The sequence below is a fragment of the Gadus morhua genome, chromosome 19, assembly GCF_902167405.1.
Source record: "Gadus morhua chromosome 19, gadMor3.0, whole genome shotgun sequence".
NCBI classification, from domain to species: Eukaryota; Metazoa; Chordata; class Actinopteri; order Gadiformes; family Gadidae; genus Gadus; species Gadus morhua.
The window spans coordinates 20,346,934-20,370,956 of NC_044066.1; the positions used below are offsets into that span (position 1 = coordinate 20,346,934).

Sequence of the window (24,023 nt, forward strand, 5' to 3'; positions counted from 1 at the left end):
TACATTCATGATCCAAAATCTGACCGCAGCTGACCTCAGATCTGGTGAACTGTGCTTTTATTTATTTCACTTCATATGTTTCGATCAATCCTGTTGCTGGAGGCAGAGTTATATGCAGACAAACTAGACCAGCCCATGAACATTTTAAAATGTAAATACAGACATTCCTGTATAATTAAGGTGTATGACAGCTCCCTCTATTGGACAACAGTCTCACACCAAACTACATTTTCCGTTTGAACCAACGTAGCTATAGTACATTGATGCGAGACGGGTTGGTCGACTGAACGTGCTGTAGCAGAGAATGGCCTGCGGGGCAGTATGTACATTGTTAAATACATGAATAGTAGTGATGCGCGGGTCAGGTTTTTTTAAAACCCGCCCCAACCCAACCCGTTAGGAGATCTGAACCGCCCCGCCCAGCCAGCAAAAATATGCGCCGATAAGCCGACCCAACCCGAGAAAAAAAAATATATATAACTTTTTTTTTGTTCTGAATGAGCTTGTGTGGAGGAAAGCTTGTTAGGCTGTGGAGCCGACCCACTGCATGAATGCCGAAGTAGGTTCGATGTACCCGTTTTATGCCTGTCGTATTTGTACAGCATCTCACACTCAAAGCAGACAACGTAGTCTGTAACGGTGTCATCGGACAAGACGACACTTCCAAATTTTTCCCAAACCTTTCTTTTTTGGCCCACCCTCGTCACAACCTTTGCATCGCCCTTTTTTAACTTTTCGGACGCGGACGCTGCGGGCATCCCAAGCGTGCATCGGATGACACGAAGTAGTAATCCGCTGTAGTAGTGCGGCATTGCCATCAGTGGTTGCATTGACGGTTTTAGTCGCTATATTGTTTGGATGGAGGCCTACACCACAAACAATGGGTTGGCAATAACCCCAGGGTTATTGCCAACTACTTAATGTCATCCGCTGCACGCTTGGGAGGATGCCCGGAGAGTCTGCGTGCTGACAGAGGAACGGAAAATGGACATGTCGAGATTAAAGTCGATATGATGTTTCAACTTTATTCTCGACACTTCGAGTTTAAAGTCGACGCGTCGAGATTACAGTCGACATGAAATTTAAGCTTTATTCTCGACATCGAGTTTAATGTCGACTTTAAAGTCGACGCGTCGATTTTAATCTCGTCACGGCAAAAATATTTTTTTCGTATCTTCGGATATCTCTAAGAGGTTTTGGCGGTGTAAACACCTACGGACACCATATAGGGAAAAACGATTCGATTAAGCAGGTGGAACGCTGCCGCCTGGTGGTCGTTGATTGATAATTTGTGATTTCAGACTTTGACCCAAACCCGCCCGCAACCGCAATATTTTATACATATCAAACCCAAACCTGCCCGACCCACGGGTAACCCGCGGGTGTCTGCGGGTCACGGGTCGACCCACGCATCACTAATGAATAAGCTTGAATTTAGTAGTAATATGGAGGTTTCATATTTTTACAAAATGGAATATGTGAACATTGCTGAATAATAATCATGTATATTAAATGTATTGCAGGAGTTTAGCTTGACATTAACCAAGTTAAAGGACAAATAAATGAACCGCACCAAATATGTAGAAGTCAATGTGGGCTTTTAATATAGAAACAAAAACACTTGACAGAAGTTGAATACAATTCAACACAAGGAAACGAGAGGAAAACATTTTCCCAAATGAATCTTTTCAAAATGTCACCACCATTCTGAAAGCAAGTGAAGAGGTTTGTGTAAAAGCAGTCCTCCCTGACCAGCTCTGTCCCTGACTCTAAACCCTGACTCTCAACCCTAACGCTAAACCCTCTGAGGGCAGGAAGACGCGCCTTCCGTGTAAAGGTTCGAACCACAGAGAAGGAAGAAAAGAGGAAGCAGTAGAGAGTAGTGAAGTAGTGAGGTTAGTGACAGACGTGAGGGAAAGGCGTGTTGAAGCACACGGTTACATGTGGGGTCAAGAAGATCACTCCCACATTGATCCATCAGCCTCAGACAGCTGAGCTCAGCAGGTCTTCTGGAGGACGAGGCTCAGATGAACTGAGGAGATGGGACCAGCAGGCTGGCAGGATCAGGGCGGGTTTAGCTCAGGTGTGTCTACCCCCGACCACACAGGATCAGGTGAGGTTCAGCTCAGGTGTGTCTGCCCGGATCAAACAAGGACATTGATTAGGTTCAATATTCAAAAGATGCAACATTATCTGAACCAAAGATAAGTCATTAAGGAGCAGGCAGGCTTTAGGGCGCCTTGCTCAAGGACACATCACTGTATTCTGAGGACTTGAACCCGGCACCATTGGTTTGAGAGTTGAACCCCCGACCCCCTACCTAGTCCACTATGTTCAGAAAATGCAAACTTACGAGGCATCCTTGATGGTAGAGTCCTGGTGATCCTCAGGATTTGCCTTCCAGATGTACAGCTGCTCCATCAGTCCTCCAGATTCCTGGTCTGGTTACAAACGTAATTTGTCTCTAATGTAAGGTAACAAACACAGTAGTAGTTTGTCTCTTATGAAAAGGTAACAAACACAGTGGTAGTTGGGCTCTAATGTAAGGTAACAAACACAGTAGTAGTTGGGCTCTAATGTAAGGTAACAAACAGTAGTAGTTGGGCTCTATTGTAAGGTAACAAACAGTAGTAGTTGGGCTCTATTGTAAGGTAACAAACCGTAGTAGTTGGGCTCTATTGTAAGGTAACAAACCGTAGTAGTTGGGCTCTAATGAAAGGTAACAAACAAAGTATTAGTTTGTCTCTAATGTAAGGTCACAAACACAGTAGTAGGGCTCTAATGGCGCGTTACAAAGTAGCAGCTGTAGTTTGTCTGGTAATCAACCACAATAGTATGCCGTAACTTCTACTGGACAAACTAATCCTGCGTTACAACAAGTCTACTCTGTTTATATTAGGCAAACTTACGAGGATCCTGGTTGGTGGAGTGATGTCATCCTCCAGAGTCTTGGCTCCTCCATCAGCTCTCCTCAGCCAGAGTCCTGGTCTGGAACAAACAGCGTGAGTCTGGCCCTAAAGTCTGGTAACAAACATCTAGTTTGTCTTATTTTTAAGCCCTTTATTATGTTTGGTTAATACAAACTTACAATCCTTGTTGGTAGAGTGATGGTCATCCTCCAGATTCATGGCTCCTCTACCAGCTCGCCTCCGCTCCAGAAACACGTTCTAGTAAGAAAACACAGCGGTAGTTGGTTAACGCATGTCAAAGTAACAGCTGTATTATGCCCTTTAAGTCAACCATGTAAGTAAATACAAACTTACGAGGAATCCTTGTTGGCCGATTCCTAGTCGTCCTCCAGCGTCTCAGCTCCTCCATCAGCTCTCCTCAGACAGAGTCCTGGTCTGGAACAAACAGCGGAAGTCTTGCTTCAACATGTGGTAAAACAGATGTAGTCGTCTGGTATATATGGTACAAACGCCGGTAGTTTGTGGTAGCAGTATTCTACGAGAAGTGGCAGTGAGTGTGTTGATCACTTCAGAGTCAAGCTCCATCTACCCCACGACAGACGTCCTTCATCAGGCAGGGCCTCCACCAGCTCCTCCACAAGGCAGGGCCTTCAGCACGACTACTCCATCAGCTCCTTCAGTACCGCTCCTCCATCAGCTCCTTCAGCCATGGATTCCTGGTCTGGTTACAAACACAGTTGGTTTCAGCAGTAAATCACCTGGGGACGCAACACAGCCCACCTCCTGCAGCTGAGGTTCACTTGTAAAGTGGAAGACAAATTTTAACGCTTAAATTAGACAACGTCTGCAGATTGTCACGTTCAGCAATTCATCCACTACGGTCGTAGCAGCACTAGTAACATTAATGGCTCATATGACTCCTGCATAACCCCCGTATGAATGAATTCAAATCACAGCTTGGCACAGATTTAAAGTCATAATATGATCAAAACCAGACCTAAACTACCGTGGATTTTAGTGTTTCAGAAGAGCTTGGTGATGGTTACCCTCTGGTCCGGTGCTGCAGGCCCCTGGTCTCCAGCCTCAGTCTCCGGTCCACCCTGGCACCACAAGCCTCCGGTCCCCAGCCTCTCAGCAGCAGGATTATATCAGCATTTGCCCAACAATAAACTTAATTGACTCATCCGAAACCGAGTTACACAATTAATTGAACTATTATTTTATAACTCAAGGCTAGAAAAGACTTGAGACCAGACATGAGCATCCCGCTTTTGGGAATGAAGACAGAGCAGTCCACAAGTTTAAAGAAGTGGTACAGGCCATGCATTGAAACTGACCCAAGAAGACTCAACTCACACAGAGCACTGACCTGTTCTGGAGGACTTCCCACAGGAGGTGGAGGTCTGGCTCTGGGTGAGGAGGTGGAGGTCTGGCTCTGGGCGAGGAGGCGGAGGTCTGGCTCTGGGCGAGGAGGCGGAGGTCTGGCTCTGGGCGAGGAGGCGGAGGTCTGGCTCTGGGCGAGGAGGCAGACACCTTGGGACAAACTACCCGTCTACTGTAACATGTGGGAATTACGGCCATTATTTTAGCTTTGATATTATCCAGTCGGTAACTCTGCACCAAAGTCGTTGTTTAACGTCATTCCATTGGGTAGGGTTTAACTTCTGTGGCAATTAATGACAGCAGATATTTAGAACGTACAAAAGCTGAAGTAACAAAGAACACTAAGCAGTATCGATATTAAAGCAAATATACTCAGCCATATTCAGGTGCTGGGTTCCGTTGAAGAAATGTCAAATTATCTTCCACCTTGAAATGATTTTCAGCCTTCCCCGATGTCAAAAATGGGCCCGCAAGTAGAACGCTGTTTTGTACGCAGTGAGAGTCCCGCAACGTCATCGTGGTTAAAAGTACGGCGCAACCATCGGAAATTCAACATATTGTACGACGTACGCGTCAGTATGTAATTAATATCAAACTTAAGTTGTTTAAGATAGGGGCAACAATTCCCAATGGAAACCGACAATAGTTAGTAAAACCAAAATAGTTTCCGTTGGCAACGGCTCGAGGTTACGCAAATACAATCAAGAACGATCCGCCAGATTCCCTCAGGGGACTCCCGTCCAACTAACTGCCAGGTGGTTTCTCATGGTTGTCAAGACTACAATGTTCTATGCTAACCATTGGGACTAAATAAAGTGACCGCACTCAGAACCTTCCACGGCGGGAAGCACAAACCGTCCGACTGGAATCCAAACATTCCGGCCGGAACCAACCAAAGAAAAAACAGAACCAGCGCCTCACCTTGAGCTGAACGGAGGAAGATCCTGAAGTCCAGCGATGGTCTTCATTAAAACACAGCCAACAGACTTACCTTGAGGAGATCTGTTTTTTTGCTGTTGGTCATTACTATTCAGTGTACCTTTACATTATTATGCACCCAGTGTGTACAAGTTATCACTCAAAACCATACAAAGAACCAAACTACCATGTACGTCCCACAACAACTTTAAACCTAAAATCCTGGAATCATTCAATACAAAACCGTGTCTACATTTTACAATTATCTAGATTATTCAGGGTACAAACCATACAGAGCAAATCTAAACGTTGAGCTCACAGAGAGCCGACCATAGCCCTGCAACATACCCTGACCGCCTCATCACCAACAGCAAATCATGCCAGCCAGCCAACACATGTACAGCTCCAGTGAGAAGTGGGCATCCGAGTAAAAGGACTGCCAATAATAAAAAACCCAATTCCTGAACTATCAACCATCTTCATGGTTTAAAGATTTACAGACTTGACATTGCATTGTGTTCTAATAACCTTAGTCTGCTCCCTCATTACTTATAAAACTCTACATCTCTATCACTAGAGTGTTGCATCCTACTCATGGGGGTGTGGTCTGAGTGAGCAGAGATGCATGCTGGAATACAGTGCTGTCTGAAGTCTTCAGTTCCATAGACACGCCCCTCAGGAGAAACCAAGTGTTTGAGAATCTGTCATGACATCAGTTGCATGAGCTGGAATATCCTTCAAGATGGCGCCAGGATTCTCAGGAGAAAGCCCAGAGGAAGATGTGTGGGTTCTTCCTCTCAGCCAGTGGAACACAACAACGGTCTTCATCAGAGTACCATGGAACACTTTGAAACATTCTCCTCTTTACACTTTGAAGCCCCAGTGAAGGTTTCCTTACCTCCTCAGCTGAAGAGCACAACTTCAGCTCGAAGAGCGCACTAGCTGGAGTTCCCAGATTGATTCTGATTTAAGGGAACCAATCGTTCAGCTAGTCCTGTCCGAAACTAATACAGTTCAGCCTGAGAAGACGTGCAACTGAGAGCAAGACAAGATCCACAGGGCTCTCCATCAATCCAGCCAGGTAGGAAGAGCCGTCTCATTACAGGTCTGAAGGTCATCTTGAATATCCATTTAGGTCCCTTTCCCACGTCAGACTCTCCTTGTGCAATTCCTTTTGGTGTCCATCCTCCATTGATCCTGATTGGTGTAGTCCTAGTTTGAAGTCACTGATCTGAACACGCCGCTTGCATCCTTTTACACTCGAGTTGGATACTCTCCTTCCTGCCCAGCGTGTTGGATCTCGCTGCGGAGCGTCGCTCAGGGCTCTTCATGTCCACTGGAGGCCCTTAAGTAAACGTGTGGCCGTCCATCAGGTATGATTTAGTTGACCATTCCAATATCCCAAGCCAATCACACAGACCCCCGTATGAACATTATCACTGTCAAAGCAAGCCGGACACACACACATAGAACCCAGGACAGTCACGTAGAACCCCATGCCAGGTGTGAGTGGGAGACACACACACACACAGTAGAACCCTAGCGATGCACAAAAATCATCCATCTCATGTCAAACCCAAACACACAAACCACTGAGCCATAGAAGGCCAAACATTCATGCAGGGTAAAAACCTAATGCCAAATAACATTCCATCATCCCCCCCCCAGCTCTCCTGCCAGGGCACCCATAACAGAACAACCAATGTCTCCAGAGACGTGAATTATGTACAACATTCTTCAGTGGCGTCCCACATTGGTGTTGGATTATGCTTGGCGTCTCCAAAGTGTGTCACAGGTTGATTCAACATCTCTGAAGTCATGTCTTTGTAGTCCAGTGGTTTCCTGAATGAGGGGCCTTCACAGATGCAAACGGTGCAGCTTTAGTCAGCCTGAGGACAGGAAGGAGGTCATCTGTTCAGAAGACCACCCAGTGGAGGGGGTTGGCTCTTGAGGAGCAGGATCCATATGGGGATGGCCCCAAATAAGATCTTCTTGGAAATGAAACTGTTCCTGAGGAGTCACGATGCCTGGAGGGGACTGTTGAATGTGTTCCATGGTTCTCTGTGTCAGACTGAAGTTGTGTTTTAGTCGTTGAGATGAGGAGCCCCCTCATCTCCCCCTGGTGTTTCTCCTTCTGCATCCCTGTCTCCATCTTCAAGAACTTTCCAGTCCATGTAACTGACGTCACGACAGTATCCCAAACACTCGGTTTCCCCTGAGGGGTCGTGTCTACAGACCTGTAGACTTCAGACAGCTCTGTATCCCAGTATGCACCTCTGCTCAATCAGACCACACTTTCATCAGTAAAGCGACACTCATGTGATGCAGATGCAGAGCTCAGGAGAGTAGAATGAAAGAAGACTGAAGATATCAGAACCCAACACATTACTCCAGCTTACAACAATAACTTGGAGCCTGTAACCATTTTAACAAATCATTAAAACCAACATAAACCAAACTCCTAAGTAACCCATGAACCAATAAAACATTCTTACTATGCAGATCAACCTTCAGGTAACAGGTTAACTCACCAGGAAGCCAAAATACATCAATGTGCCCAAGAGTAATGAGAAATGAATGACTTACAGTTTGCAGTTATGCTTCATGGTAAAGTTGGGATACTCACAGAACTGCAGTTAAATATCCATGATAGACCTTTGAAGGGAGGAAGAGTTTACTCATGGTCCAAATTTCAAATGAGTTAAACCACCACAATCCCCGATTTCCTTCACACATCAGTGATTTATATTCAACATACAAGTCACGTCAGTTGTGCTTTGCCACACAATTCTACTCACATCAGGTTCAGTTGAGATGCTCCTCTTTACTTCAAAAAGTCTTTAACCTGTGAAACTGGAAGCGATGTTAAATAAGTCACAACAGACCTCAAAGCAGTACACAAACAAATGTACTGTCCGGTTCCCTTTTAAGTGAAACGCACCAGATGCAACCAATTAACTAATTAAGAAAACCACCTGGTAGGCGAGCTGCGGCAGGTGAGCTAATTAGTAAAACTCAATGCAGGTTCGGCACCCTGTGGTCTTCTTGGTAACAGTGAGAGGCTATTTCAGGCAAGACAAATGGGAGAGTGAGGAGAAAGGGAGATATTTATGTAATATTCAAAAAAAATGTTAATGTTAATATAAGGTATAGTGGTCAGAGGAAGGATGAACAAATTTTGATAAGGTGAAGTTTGGGGCACAGTGCACTAAATAAAACAATGAATTTGATAGGAAAACACCCCACTGGATTATGTGAGGGGTGCCAGGTAGAGGAGACAGTGGAACATGTTTTAATGAACTGTAGTGGTTATGGGATGGAGAGGGAAAGTAGGAAAAATCAATTGAGAGAATTGGGTATGCAGGAGTATACTTTGGAAAATATTTTAAGATTAATGAAGAGGAATTGTATAAAAGTATTGTTTGGCTTTTTGAGAGAAACAGGGTTATATGATAGGATAGAGTAGAAAGAAGGTGTGAATGAGTGAGTGTTTGGATATTTTTGTTTTGATTCATTAACTGGATAAGAAGAGGGCGGTAATGCACCAAGTTGTGGATGCCAACCGCCGTAAAACCCCAAGAAGAAGAAGAAAGAAGAAGAGGCTATTTCAGCTCCGTCTTTGATTTTAAATGACCTCCCTCATTTTAATTAAAGGGATGAGTCTGATTTGACTGATTTAGATTCAAACTTCAAAACGAAAAAAAGTCTTCATTCAATTCACCTTACTGTGAGTGTGTGTGTGTGTGTGTGTGTGTGTGTGTGTGTGTGTGTGTGTGTGTGTGTGTGTGTGTGTGTGTGTGAGAAGGAAGCTTTCATCAAAGAGACTCATTCACTGGTTAAACTGGAGTCATCGCCTACCACACACACACACACACACACACACACACGTATACTATACACGATATAGATACGCACACACCATAGTTACACACCATATAGATACACACCATAAAGATAAACACACCAAATAGACAGACACCTAAGATTAACTTAATATAGATACAAACTACCCCCCCCCACACACACACACACACACACACACACACACACACACACACACACACACACACACACACACACACACACACACACACACACACACACACACACACACACACACACTGTGCTAACCCGGTCCTTGGAGGGTCGGGTTCCAGGTACGAATCACACGGGGATCAGGGTTTAAAGCCGTTTGCGTCGTATATTACAACAGGCAATTATGATTCACATGGAACACAATCATTCAGTCCTATAGGGTCTCCGTGAGCCTCTATCTCCGCGTCGCTTCCGTGCTGTCCTCCTGTCTGTCCTCGACCTCCTTTTAACATGGCTCCTCTGCCACCGGCCAGGTGTCCCCCAATCTCGCTGATTGGGGAGGCGAAAGGGCTGCTCTCGGTCGCCGTCTGGTGGGTGACGGCAGTACACGGCGTCTACCACCGTACCTCGGCCCCGCCCGGGCCGAGGTTTAAGGGGCGGGATGCCACAACACACACACGCACACGCACACGCACACGCACACGCGTGCACAGATCTGACTGGGGATAGGATAGGTTAATACACTTGAGGTGGTGAACAGGTTGTTGTTTATTCTCTTGCCAGAAGGACTATGTCTATCTAGACTAGGCTACTTATAAATGTTTATGAATAATTTATTTATTTATTTTTTCCAAAGATCATATTCGGGGCTAATTAAATAACATCCGAGGCTTTATCCCCGAATAAAACAGCATAGGGACGCCACTGCCTTAAGCTAACGTATTTATCCACGATAGCAGACACTTTAAATAATAGTTATAATTACATGCAACTTATTTCAAATTTCAAATAGTATACTAGATATATACAAATATATATAAAGGAAAATATATGAAAATGAAGTGGCTAAAGTTAATGCAAAATGATGATATAGTCGAGTACAAACAGTCTACTCTCATTGCAGTCTTTGGAAGTTAATTCTGAATGATATACTGTTATCTTCCACAGCATGACATAACACATCTCAGGAAGTGGTGGTGCTCCACTTTGTTGGAGAATCTGAAGGGTATAGTTCTTCTGAAGCAGATGGGCTGTGAATTCCAATATTAACACTACCGTAACAATGACCTACAAAAAATATTTGTGTGTGTGCGTGTGTGTGTGTGTGTGTGTGTGTGTGTGTGTGTGTGTGTGTGTGTGTGTGTGTGTGTGTGTGTGTGTGTGTGTGTGTGTGTGTGTGTGCCTGTGTGTGTGTGTGTTTGTGCAGTCATTGCAGACAGTTTGCTCATTTCACGGAGGAGGGCAGAGAGATGGCAAGAGGAACTCTACCACCTATCTTCGGTATCCCGAGGAAGCGCAAAGTGTCAGATAATAATGGATACCAATTCCAAGAAACATATTATTTGAATCGAAATGAAATCATGTATTGATGGTTATTAAGCACACAATATACACGGCAAGAAAATAAAAATAAATTGCAAAGCAAACAATTTCTGTTCCCTCTTTCTTCATTTGTCACGTGAAGTCGTCCCCCATTTTGTTATGATTTTCCATCATGGCCAGTACTTTTTTTATTTTATTATATCAATATTAATTTAAACAAAAATAAATTAATCTAAAGAAATAAGTCGACTCTCTCTTCCTCTCAATTTAATCCGGTTATTTGTTATTATTAATCCGACTGTACATTACTTGGAAAGGATGAACCTCAGTTTTGTGATTTGGACCTCACTTGACCTCACTCCCAGAGGTCCACGGTGCAATGTTTTTTTTCAACACTGGGATGCTGACAGCGTTACCCGCCTACATTTTTTTCCTTTGGCGGCCCTCAGTCAAATTTTGGGTTCCTAAATTGGCCCTCAGCTGTCAAAACTTTGAGAACCCCTGTTGTAGACCAACTTCGGATAACTGTAGTTCCACCATAGAAACGCTAGAGGTCAGCAATACTCCGCGTCGCGCAATGACGTCGGTTAGGAAAGGTGGAGTCCAATTCATTTTAAACAGCGCCTTTTCCTATGTTAGAAAGGAAGCACATTTTCATCTCTCCTTGACCCGATGACGTTTTCCACAAAGGTTAAGTAAAGGATAGGAGATTTGGCTATTCGTAGAGGAATAGGGACACAGCTAAGGAGTCTCACCGCGTCCGCCATCTTGTCGTCAAGTGACAGCACTTGGACGTTGGATGTCCATGTCCTACAGGCTGCAGCGAGACCTTACTTGAACCCAGGGTCAGCTGGCCCATGCTGGGGGGATGAACAATGTGAAATGGTTGTCAGTTCTCTTTCCACATAGCCGACCCCCAAACTAAACATTTCTTGACACAGGGGTTTCTTCAATCATTGAGCCTAGTTGTTTTTTTTGCCAGATTACTAAAACCTATGGAGTATAACCACATTATGCCTCCCAAATTGTCAAAATAGTTTGGTGTGTTTATGCGAATGTTGGACAGTGATTTTTTTTAGGTATTATTATAGGCTGTTTGGATAACAATTCCACCAATAAAGACTCATCTCTTTATTTCCTACAACAGTCACTGGTCTTCTTTTTGTTCTTGTTCTTGTTCTCTGAGACTGATGCATAATGTGGGGACCTTTTTACGATGCTCGGATTAGGATATATAACGTTAACGGATATTAAAACGACAATTACGCACCTCTGCTGCACCTCTATACTTTGGCCACTAGAGAGAGGTGTACTACAGATATTTAGACGTCATTCCAAATACTAATGGTTTCGACCTTCGTAGTAACAGAAATAGGAATATAGGCCTACAGATTGAGTGAGTTTGTAATTTTTTGGTTTCATACAGGGCTTGTAAATGGTTGTGGTCATTGCGATGTGACGATGCGATGTACAAGCCCTATATGCCCCTATGAAATCAGTTGCATGCAAAACTACACACATATGCAGTCAAACATGTACACACACACACACACACATACACACACACACACACACACACACACACACAAACGTATCACACGTGTATCACATACAAAAACACACGCACACACACGCACGCACACACACGCAGCTGGCCTCCATCCGATTGTGCGTAAGACAGAACTCATCTGTTTTCTGTCATGTTTGCTTGTTAATTGATGGCCATGTAATCGTGTGTGTGTGTGTGTGTGTGTGTGTGTGTGTGTGTGTGTGTGTGTGTGTGTGTTTACACACCCACGTGTGTGTTTGCTTGCGAGTGTACACATCTGTTTGTGTCACTAAGGGTGTGTGTCTGAATATGTTTAATTGTGACTATGAGTGTGTGTGTGTGTGTGTGCGTGTGTTTGTGTCTGTGTGTGTGTGTGTGTTCTTCAAACAAAGACAAAGCTCCAGCCAAAAAAATGGCACCAAAATTTATTCGCAGCAGAGATAAAAAATAATAATAATTAGTTACTTTAATAAAAAAAAAAACACAGAGGCATCTACAAGCTACTCTTTAAAAGTATATCCAGGCTGAACTACAAGATCACTGAAAAACAGTCAATTAGTTTGCTGGATGAGAAAAATAGGCAGGCGATTTGATCTGATACAGACTCATAGAGTCTTCTTGTGAAAATAATCAAAAACAGCCAATCATTTCTATCGTTAAAATGTCCTTTCCATGCACAGGAAGACCGAAGACAACAGATATATTTAGATCTGTGTAGACAGGGAGGGAGCATCCCTTTGTAAACCACTTTCGTTAAGGATTCCTGATTTGAATGCTGTCCGAAAGGACAGAGACTACCTGAAAAAAGTAAATAAGATTAACAAAAGATCTAAAAACACAGTCTCAGCGATCTCCTACAGGCGCGTCCAGAAACTCCTCCACCCCATCTCTTCCCGCAGATCCCGACAACCCCGGTTTGCCTGTTGCTCTTCCCTCTCCTTCCACTGACAAAAACCCAGACCACTCCATGCGTGGCTCCGTCGTGGCTCCACCTTCCCACAATGCATCACTCCGACGGCTCCTAGCCATTCCGGGCTCACCCTGCTCCCTAACTCAGCCGGATGATCTCAAACTTCCCGTTTCTCTTCCTCTTCAGCGGGCTGGGCAGACGATCCTCTTCCACCTCCGGCCTCAGCAGCTCGTTCTCCCCTCCTCCTCCTCCTCCTCCTCCTCCTCCTCCTCCTCCTCCAGCTCCGCCTCCTCCACCCTCTCCCCCACCTCCGCCCAGAGTCCCTCCGTTGCCGTTCTTGGGACAGTCTCCGTTGTAGGTCTTGACGTAGTCCTCCACCCGCCAGCCCCGGAACTCCTGGGGCTCGGCGCAGACCAGGCCGGTGTGGAAGACCCCCGGGTGGTGCTTCAGCCAGTAGGACAGGTAGTGGACGCTGTAGTCGCACACCCAGGGGTTCCCGGCCAGGGACAGGCGCCGCAGGAAGTAGAGGTCCTCCAGCACGCCGTACTGGAAGTGCTGCAGGCTGTTGTTGGACAGGTCCAGCTCGCGCAGGTGGAGCAGGCCCGAGAAGGCCGCTGGAGTCGGGGAAGGGTGGAGGGGAGGAGGAGAGAAAGGGTGGGAGATGAGACACGGGAAAATGGGAAGGGTGGTTTTTAAGGTGCCGTGTAACGTGCGTATTATGGGAGTTTTTTCTCGCCCGCTCGGTGGGCTATAGGCCAGGGGGATGGGGATAGATACACAGCATGTCAAGCCCTTTGAGACTGTAGCTGTGATGAAGGGCTATACAAATACAAGTGAATGAATTTAATTGAATAGTGTAGGTTGGATTGGAGAGTTCTGAACGATTTTGGGGAATCAAAATCTCCCCAAAAATCTCCCCGATGGCTCCCATCTCGTTAAGAAGCATTCCCGATTGCCCAGCCAATAGGAGAAGAAACGTGATGATTGGTCAGGTAGACATCTAAAAGTCTATTAAAGACGCAGGCACGGTGAACTTTAAACATCAATATTCCCACAGCGCATTAAAATAGTAGCTAATAGCTGACGGATGGCTTTGGAATTTCTGATGAATGCGCTCAAATTATAGCCCATAAATCTGCAGTTACATGCAAGCGGAAGTCTGTCCCAGTTTACTGTACGTCTGCGGCCGCAGCCTAATTATGTGTTGTAGGAAACTGGAGCACCCTGCAGAGACACTCAAGCTACACACACACACAGGCACACGTGCACACACACACACACACACGCGCGCGCGCACAGGCACGCACACACGCACACACGCACACACACACACACACACACAGACTTGTTATTGCTGGTCGTATAAATTGACTGCAATTGAATTGCTGAATTTGTCTTGTAATGGAGTCTAACTTACTTTGAGTGTGACGAATATAACAATATAGTACATTTCCTTCCCCAGATTAGATTTGCCCTGTCAGATCCATGGATGGGTTATCCAAACAACACAAGAGAAACCAAATACGATACGTGAGTATGAATATGCATCGACGTCCTCCAATGTTTATCAAGTTGCGCCGCGACCGCAGTAACGATGCAAAGGCCGTCTAATTATGATAATTGGAAAGGAAATGCTTGGAAAGGAAGTAGTCAGAGCAGACATTGTGATGGTATCACAGTGGACATTTCTCATACATTTTGAAAGATGCATGAGAAAGAATCACTGAACCCAGATGGGAAAATCTGGCAAACTTCTTTCGCGCACTGTCTTTGTTTCACATCAATAACAGAACCACCATATCCTTAAAGGCAAAGCCCATTTCGATCCCATTTCCCAAGCCCAAGGGATCACATTATTTAACCATCTATGTAATCTGTCTCAGTTGTTTTCCAGCTGTTTCAGATAACAGATTCAGCCAATTCAACCTGACTCTCCACTGACTGTGAGTACGGTGTTTAGCATCATCTGGTTCGACATTACCAAAATAAACCGATGCTCTAGTATTCTGCAGACCTCCTCAAGTGAGTGTGTTTGCATGTGTAGGTGTGTGCATGCATGAAAGTATGTGTGTGTTTGCGTGTACATGCAATTGTGTGTTTGTGTTTGCTTGTGTTTATGTTTGTGTGCGCGTGTGTGTGTGTGTGTGTGTGTGTGTGTGTGTGTGTGTGTGTGTGTGTGTGTGTGTGTGTGTGTGTGTGTGTGTGTGTGTGTGTTGGAGGCTTATGTGTAAGGGACACGGAAATAAGAAAAACATTCCTTCCTGAACATGTATGTGAGTGTGTGTGTGTGTGTGTGTGTGTGTGTGTCTGTGTGTGTGTGTGTGTGTGTGTGTGTGTGTGTGTGTGTGTGTGTGTGTGTGTGTGTGTGTGTGTGTGAGTTTCCATAATTGGACAGCGTGGTCTGTTTCACGCTGTCCTGTAGCCTTGGGCTCAGCTTTGATCTTGGGAAGTGAGAGAGAGAGAGAGAGAGAGAGAGAGAGAGAGAGAGAGAGAGAGAGAGAGAGAGAGAGAGAGAGAGAGAGAGAGAGAGAGAGAGAGAGAGAGAGAGAGAGAGAGAGAAAGAGAGAGAGAGAAAGAGAGAGAAAGAAAGAAAGAAAGAAAGAAAGAAAGAAAGAAAGAAAGAAAGAAAGAAAGAAAGAAAGAAAGAAAGAAAGAGAGTCAGGGAGAGAGGGTGAAATAAAATACAAGACAAACTCAATCGTTTGTGATGTGATTCTAATTACCAGAACACTGGCTGTGTTTGTGTTTATAGGTTTTTCTTCAGAGTAAAGCGATAACGTGAGAAATGAGGATTGCATCAAGTGTCATTGATTATTCTCCGATGCCACTAAAAAAGAGGAGAGGACAATATTTTCAATTCCTTTCTTGTCTCTTCCTCTCCATCCCTCCCGCTTAAACTCCTCTCTCCCTCACTTTTTTACTCCCCCATCCTCTGTCCGTCCTTCCCTCCCCCCTTCTTCTCCCCTCCCATCTTCTGTCTCCGTCCTTCCCTCTCCCTCTTCCACCCTCTCTTTCCGTCCTCCCACTCCCTCCCTCCCTCCCTCCCTCCCTCTCTCGAACCCTTCTTCTCACCCTCCCTCTCCCTCCATAGTCGTCTCCCTTATCTTTATTCCTTTGATGCTTTCTGTTGGAAAAAAGCCCCTATCTTCTACTACCGTCTGCATCTCCCGAGTCACTGTGACCACACACAACCACGCAAACTCCATGTCATTATTATACACACAGCAGACTCACAACTTGACTCCTCATTCAGGATCTTCCCCTATTCCTCATAATTGCTTTCATCCCTTTTGAGCACATCTTGAAGCCGGGTGTGTGCCTTCATACCTCAATACATAAGCTTCTCCCCTCAAAAGTGCAAACATGCCTTGGGAAGAAAAAGAACAGCAAGGAATATAAGCCAAGCTCCGATCAACTTGCGTTTATTGTCACTGTGAAGTCTGGGGAGGGATCCATGAGGTTGTAAAAAATAACTGAGTGAGTTTAGCCACGGTTGTAGCGACGTTGACATGCCGAGAATCATGGGAGACATCGGACACGTAAATTGAAATAAAGGCTGATGAGGATGAATGACAGCTGATAAGTTTGTGTGTGTGTGTGTGTGTGTGTGTGTGTGTGTGTGTGTGTGTGTGTGTGTGTGTGTGTGTGTGTGTGTGTGTGTGTGTGTGTGTGTGTGTGTGTGTGTGTGTGTGTGTGTGTGTGTGTGTTTTTGTGTGTTTGTTTGTGTGTGTTTGCAAGTGCATTTTTGTCTGTTTCACTGTTCCTGCATTGTACTTCTATTTATTCATAAACGCTTACTAACTGTTGTTGGTAACTAATTTTTTTTTATATCAGCACTCCTTACTCGCACGTTTAGCTCTGAGACAATCTTAAACTGACTCAAGTGATAACTTCTCCGTGAGAGAGACAAGACTTTATTTCTCTGTATGGATGCTTTCCAAAATGCTTTAATATAATCTGATCCTGTTAGAACACAAGCACTTTCAGAGCCTGTACATTGACAGATGCAATTGCCCCAAAGGATTACAATTGCAGCCCATTCTACACTCAATACTGGCCTTATTTAAAGAACGATGGTCCTTTTGGACCTCACAGCCAAAATTATCGGAAAATAAGGTCCATGTGGAAAAAACACAGGAGTTCCCCTTTAAGCAGGACTGTTTATAGCCTGTCTGACACATGTTTGGTGATATATACACAGAGGTCAAAGGTTATCCCTATACACACATAGGTAGGAGCATGCAGCTAGATGATGATACACTCAGATGTGTGTGTGCATGTTTTTGCATGCATGTGTGTGTGAATGTGAGCGTTCCTGCATCTGTGTGTGTTTATGTGCGTGCGTATGTCCCTGTGTACACATGCTTGCATGTGTGTATGTAAGTGTGCATGCCTCTGCCTCTTTGCGAGCCCAAGTGTGTGTGTGGGCGTGCATGCGTGTATGTGTGAAGGTGAGTGCGTTCATATGTGTGTGTATTTGCACGTGCATTCATGTGTATTTGTGTGCATGTGTTCTCACCCTTGTCTATGCGCTTGACGCCATTGTTGCTGAGGTTGAGGTGCTTGAGGTCTTTGGCAAACAGGAAGTGTCTGGGCGTCAGGTGCTGTATCCGGTTCCCTGATAGGTCCAGTTTGAAGAGATCTGATGGTAAATGGGCGGGAACGCTCTTCATATCTGCAGAGAGCGAGAGAGAGAGAGAGAGAGAGAGAGAGAGAGAGAGAGAGAGAGAGAGAGAGAGAGAGAGAGAGAGAGAGAGAGAGAGAGAGAGAGAGAGAGACAGAGACAGAGAGAGACAGAGACAGAGACAGAGACAGAGACAGAGAGAGAGACAGAGACAGAGACAGAGACAGTCATTTTCGAGTCTCGCTTTTCTTTGTTCGTGCTTTGGCATTGTTAACGTACAGTTTCCCTGCCAATAAACCCCTTTGAATTGCATTTGCAGTGCATGGGAGAGAAAGAGAGGGACACAGAGAGAGAGAATGAGAAATGGGAATGTATATTATTGATGGCATTTGTTAAGTAGATTTGAAGTGACCACATTTATTTCTCAATGGGACAGAATAAAGGAGCAGCGAAAGAGAAAGGATTAAAGAGAGAAAAAACTGTTTCTAAAAAAAATAACATTTTGCGAAAAAAGTGTGCGGAACAGGTGGGGTGGGTACATTTGGGGATATCGTTTGAAATCGTTAAAGAACAGAGTAAGTGGCAGTGAAAGTTTGGTGTACAAAAACTGTTCCAATTCTAACTGTTCATCAGTTTTCTGGAGCTCTTGGTGAGTCCTGATGGCACCCATATGCCACACACATGTTTGGAAGTCGCAGTGAATGATGACCTCGTCTTTCAAGGCAATTTGCGGCAACCGGAATGTGATGGATGCTGTATTTTTTACGAGCGGAGAGGAGTTTGTTTTTGATTAAATGAGTTTCAATTGTTGAGCAGGAACCCCACCGAGGAGGGGAAAAGGAAGTTGCTTGCGTTTCATATACAGTTTATAAATCCCTGGTGGTCTGAGCGAGATGTTCAGCATTCAGAAGAATGTTTGTCACATGAGACAATGGGTCTTTTTCCTTCCTCTTTCTTCCTCTCTCTCCTCTCTCTCCTCTCTCTCTCTCTCTCTCTCTCTCTCTCTCTCTGGTTCTCTGTTCCTCTCTCATTGTCTCTCTTGCCCTCCATATCGATCTTCCTCTCTCTCTCTCCTCCGCTCACCCTTTACGTATCTTACTCGCCAATATTAAAGGCAATACTAAAAGCAAAATAAATGCTTAATTCTCTCTCTCTCTCTCTCTCTCTCTCTCTCTCTCTCTCTCTCTCTCTCTCTCTCTCTCTCTCTCTCTCTCTCTCTCTCTCTCTCTCTCTCTCTCTCTCTCTCTCTCTCTAATGCACACAAACCGACATATGTCAACAGGAGCCAAAAGGTGTGTTCATGTATTCCCACATTGACTGTCTCCTGTCCTTCCCATGTCTCCCGTCAAACAGCGTTGGCGCCTCTTGGTTACAAAGCCACCCGCGATCCAAACACGTGTCCCCACATCTGCTGCCTAATCCGAGGGATCTGAGGACAGAAACGCTGGCCGTCTCAGGACACCTGCCTCTCCCAACAGAGGGAGAAAAGGAACCCAAAATCTTGGATGAGACGCAGCTATGATTTCATCACCACAGTCCATGGTGTGTTTTCATTTAGTCTCAGATGGAACGGTTCACACTGCCAAATATTATTGGATCGTTAACGTGTCAGAAACAGTGTGAGAAGACTCGCGGGATGAATACCTTTAGGTTTGATTTCTTCATCCAAACTCTTGTGGTTTGCTTTGTTTCTTTCGGACTAAACACATGCTATGTGCGCCCATATAGCACCTAAAGCCTTCCCTGCACACAGACAAATAATCGTTCTTGACTGGTTCTTTAAAAAGGCTACTAAAGAACCATTTCATGTAGAGGATGGTTCTACACGTTTGTCATATGGAAGGAGGGATCCCTCGTCTGTGTTCCCTCTCAAGGTCTTCAACTCTGGGCTGGGGGGGGGGGGGGTCCCTTCCCATTAAATAGACTTTGGTTGAGAGGGCGCCGTATAATTTGAAGCACTTTGAGACCGTAATGATGATGAATGTTTGGAGCAGACGTAGCCATGTGACCCTGGGTGCTGAATGTCTACCCAGATATTAAAGGGATACACCGAGATATGAGTTAATGGGCGTTTACCAGATTCAGACGATTAGTTTGATTGCGAAGTCACCGCTGTGCGTTCAGAAGCGGAGTTCGCTGGGCTAGCGTTGGCTTTTCCGTTAGCCACTTCTATTTACTTGCAGAGTTACAGTAGCCTAGTTGGTTCATGGGAGTCATTTGACTACGAGATCACGATTAATTCGCCACTGTTTTCGGTGCAGTGATTATTAAACCACTTGTGATTCGTCGCTGACAGGTTAGGTCCATCCAGATGCCGAAAGTATTATTATGATAGCACAATTAGTCTACAAGTAAGTGGAAGATGCTAATGGTAAGCAAATGCTAGCCCAACTAATTCCCCTTCTGCACACACTGATGGCATACCTTGCAACGCAATTATTTGGACATGTCTACCTGAGTGAATTGAAACATACTATGGTTACATTTTATAATAAGGTGCCATAATAAATAGCAAACTAGTCATTACTTAACCCTTTGTTAATATTTGTCAATTGTTACTAAAATATCGATTTGACACAAGTTGATAGTTTTTTCTTCATTAATTAAATATTAGTTGTTTGCATAACCCCAACCCAAGCCTAACACACGACCCTAACCCTAACCCAAACCAGCCACACTGTGTTCAGTGAAAATAAACTATTAACTTGTGCCAAATAGATATTTTAATAGCAATTAACAAATATTAACCAAGGGTTAGGTAATGACTAGTTTGCTATTTATTATGGCACCTTATTATAAAGTGATACCCATAATATTAACATCATCTTAAGTATTTCGACATTAAATGTTGCATATAGCAGAAGGCATAGTGGTGTCAGGAAATCAGGTCTAATTTATTTATTTATTTTAAATGTATTTATTTGTCGTTATTTAACATGGCATAGCAGCCTTAGCCACAGCCATAGAACTATGTCAAAGTCTCAGATCATTAATCATACTGTGAGGTGGATAAATCACAAACGCTTACACACACAAACACACACGTCTAACACACGTTATGTTACAGCTGGCTGTCAAATATGCACTGTACAATTAATCATGTTCAAGTTTATGTTTGCGCACACACACACACACACACGCACACACACACACACACACACACCAAACACACGCACACACACACGCACACACGCATAGACGTCAAAGACAGATGTCAGAGGAAATGTAACCAAACTGGTTCGCTGTGAACACGCGCAGGAAGAAGGAAGAAACTCTGTGATGGTAAAAACAGCCGCGGCACGCCACTGGTGCGCGCAGCTTCCTGTGATACAGGTTACAGACTCCAACGGTGGGAAGCAGAGACCCACAGGGATTCACCAAAGCATGTCTGGTGTTATAGCATCTGTGCTCAGACCTCTCTCTCTGTCTCCTCTGCAGATCGTCGGTGTTGAACGCCTCTTTGGCCCTCTGGCTTTTAAGCGATTTACGAGAGTAGGATGTAGCGTTGCTAAGGTGCTCTGATGCTAATCTATGTCACAGCCAGTATCCATCCCTCGGACATCCCGGGTGAATTCCCTTGAAAAAAACCTGGTTTCATTCTCTTTTCATTCCCCTTATTTTAAGGAAAATCCACTATATGTGATGGATGGGAAGAGTTGAACTGATATGCATTTTTATATTTCTCTTAACATGAAGTTAATGGTAGGCGCATTCGTAAATCCTGACTGGAAGAGTGTATCCAGAACATTCTTAGAAGATTCATATTTCACAATGCATGATAACCGTCGTGGACCAGGTACGACATCCTGTTGGCTACCCTCCACCCTGTTTTAAACAATCAAACCTTTCCCTCCTTTTTCTTACACTAATAAAAAAAAAGCACAAAGCCAAGTGAAGCCATGCTTTCACGTGCACTGTGCACGTGAAACGGCAGGCCCAGCCACAGAACAACCGTGTCCGCTATTCAAATTAGTAACAGAAACATTTCTGTTTGGTCTCACAGTACCTTGAAGCCAGGTTCCCTCTATACATGACTGAGTTACTACAGGGACTCTTGGACACAACCTGTCCTCTGGCATTGTATCTGGACATCTTTCATGTCCATGGAACAGTTGCATCATGGACCCTCCCCCCCGCCCTCCCCCGCCCTCCCCCCCAGCTCCCTCCCCCCGTCCCTTCAGCATCATGGCATCTGCCAAAAAAAATGAATGAAACGAAAAACACCATTCTTGAAGACAAACAGCCCGCCTGTTTCCTGATGTTGACAACTATGCTGCGTTATGCCTCATTAGGTTGAAAGGAACGACTGAGAGACAATCAGACAGAGAGAGAGAGAGAAAGAGAGAGAGAGAGAGAGAGAGAGAGAGAGAGAGAGAGAGAGAGAGAGAGAGAGAGAGAGAGAGAGAGAGAGAGAGAGACCGAAAGACAGACAGAGAGGGAGGGAGTGAGAGAGAGAGACCGAAAGACAGACAGAGAGGGAGGGAGTGGAGAGAGAGAGAGAGAGAGAGAGAGAGAGAGAGAGAGAGAGAAAAGAGAGAGAGAGAGAGAGAGAGAGAGAGAGAGAGAGAGAGAGAGAGAGAGAGGAGAGAGAGAGAGAGAGAGAGAGAGAGAGAGAGAGAGAGAGAGAGAGAGAGAGACAGACAAAGAAGGAGAGAGGAAGAGGGGGATGGAGAGAGAGACTGAAAGACAGTCTCTCTCTCCATCTCTCAGAGTGGGAGAGAAGGAGAGCGATATGAAAAACAGTTCACTAATTCATGGCTGATTTGAATCATGTACCAGGTGCAGTCCTGTCTGTTTGGCTCATCAATCTGCCTACAGACAAACATGTACAAAAAAATAGCAAACCTTGGAAGCTCTTTTTGAATTCCCGGCTAAGGCTATCAAATGCTCTCAACTCTCAACTGTGGAAACATCTTCAGCAAGGCCTATCTCGATTATCTTAGCTGTGTTAAAAAAGCAGAAAACGATAATGCAGTCAACGCATCTGCAATTGGATGTTGGGAAACAGTAAAATTTAATAAAACAAAATTAAACAAAATTATTTAATATAAGATTTCCAAAGTTACGTGACGGCATGGGATTTGCAGTGTAGTGCAGTAATAGAAGTGCAGTAGTCTCACACAGTGATCCTTACCTGTTTTCCATTACTGGCCGGTTAATCAGCAGCGGCTCTAAACACAAGATGCTACTATTAGCTCCTTTGGAATGCGCTGGGCCAGGCCAAGTTGAAGGACTTAGCACATAGCATCAATACTATTGGCTAATTTCTCACACACAGACACACACACACAACCACACACACACACCACACACACACACACACACACACACACACACACACACACATACACATACACACTAACACACACACACACACACACACACACACACACACACAGGACATGACACACAAACACAGACATGACACATACACACAAACACACAATCACACACACACACACACCACACACACACACACACACACACACCACACACACACACACACACACACACCCAGTCACATGTACACAAGCAGGGTCCTATTTGGCTACGTCCATATATGCTGGGTCAGGTGAAGTGCAATGCATCATGGGCTTGATTTGGGAGAGTCCTGCCTACATAACATACACAGCTGTAAGTGAGGAGCATCCAGCCTCTATATTCACCTGCACGTCCCCTCCCTTAGGGCGCGATTGAGCTGTTTAAATAACATATGATTGTTTTAGTACAAATAGTTGACAACCAGAGGGGGAGAAAATACCACAAAGCGAGATCATCGTTGTTCTGCCTCTGTATGAACTGCTTAAGTTTAGTATCAGACGCAACTTTAAATAGCAACAGCGTCGTCATCTTTCCATATTTGTAACAAACTCAACAACCCAATGCATAATCTGACGTGTGCATAACAGTAGCATCGGCCGACGAGAAAATAAATAATTAACTGTTAAGAGAAGCGAAGGGACGGCGTCCATTTTTCGTTTGTTTGGACACGAACACTGTCATGGTATACACCGCATCTCATCCGAACGGGCTTTGGAGGCGCGCCTGGTCGTGTCCCTCACTGCACTGAGGTCATGGTTTTACACTCTTATCATTTGTTTGCAGTCTGCCCGGCGCTGTGGGTCGAGCCGGGGTGGCACCGGAGGAACTCAACACAAAGAACCTGTGGTGGGAGCAAGGGGCTTCACTGGCCCGTGTCCGTCCCCTCAGTCTGGGCTGCTGGGGCAACGGGCAGCTTCAGCAGCTAGTGTTGTTATAGCAACGTGCTGTGTATTAGCAGTGAAGGGTGTTTGTGCGTGTGCGGGAAGTGTGAAGTGTGTCTGTGTTTGTTCGTCTGAGCTGACCTGACCCGCTTTGTCCAATCGTCTGAGA

At 44.9% G+C, this 24,023-nt stretch overlaps 1 protein-coding gene across 1 annotated transcript; it reads right to left on the minus strand.

Moving 5' to 3' along the window:
• Positions 1–12,516: 12,516 nt before the first annotated feature.
• Positions 12,517–17,702, minus strand: lrrc17 (leucine rich repeat containing 17; the record flags this gene model as incomplete). The annotated part of the gene is given in 2 exon segments (XM_030342256.1): positions 12,517–13,641; positions 17,547–17,702. Coding segments are annotated over 2 exon segments (632 nt in total), but the record flags the coding sequence as incomplete, so codon positions are not given.
• Between the last annotated feature and the right edge of the window lie 6,321 nt (positions 17,703–24,023).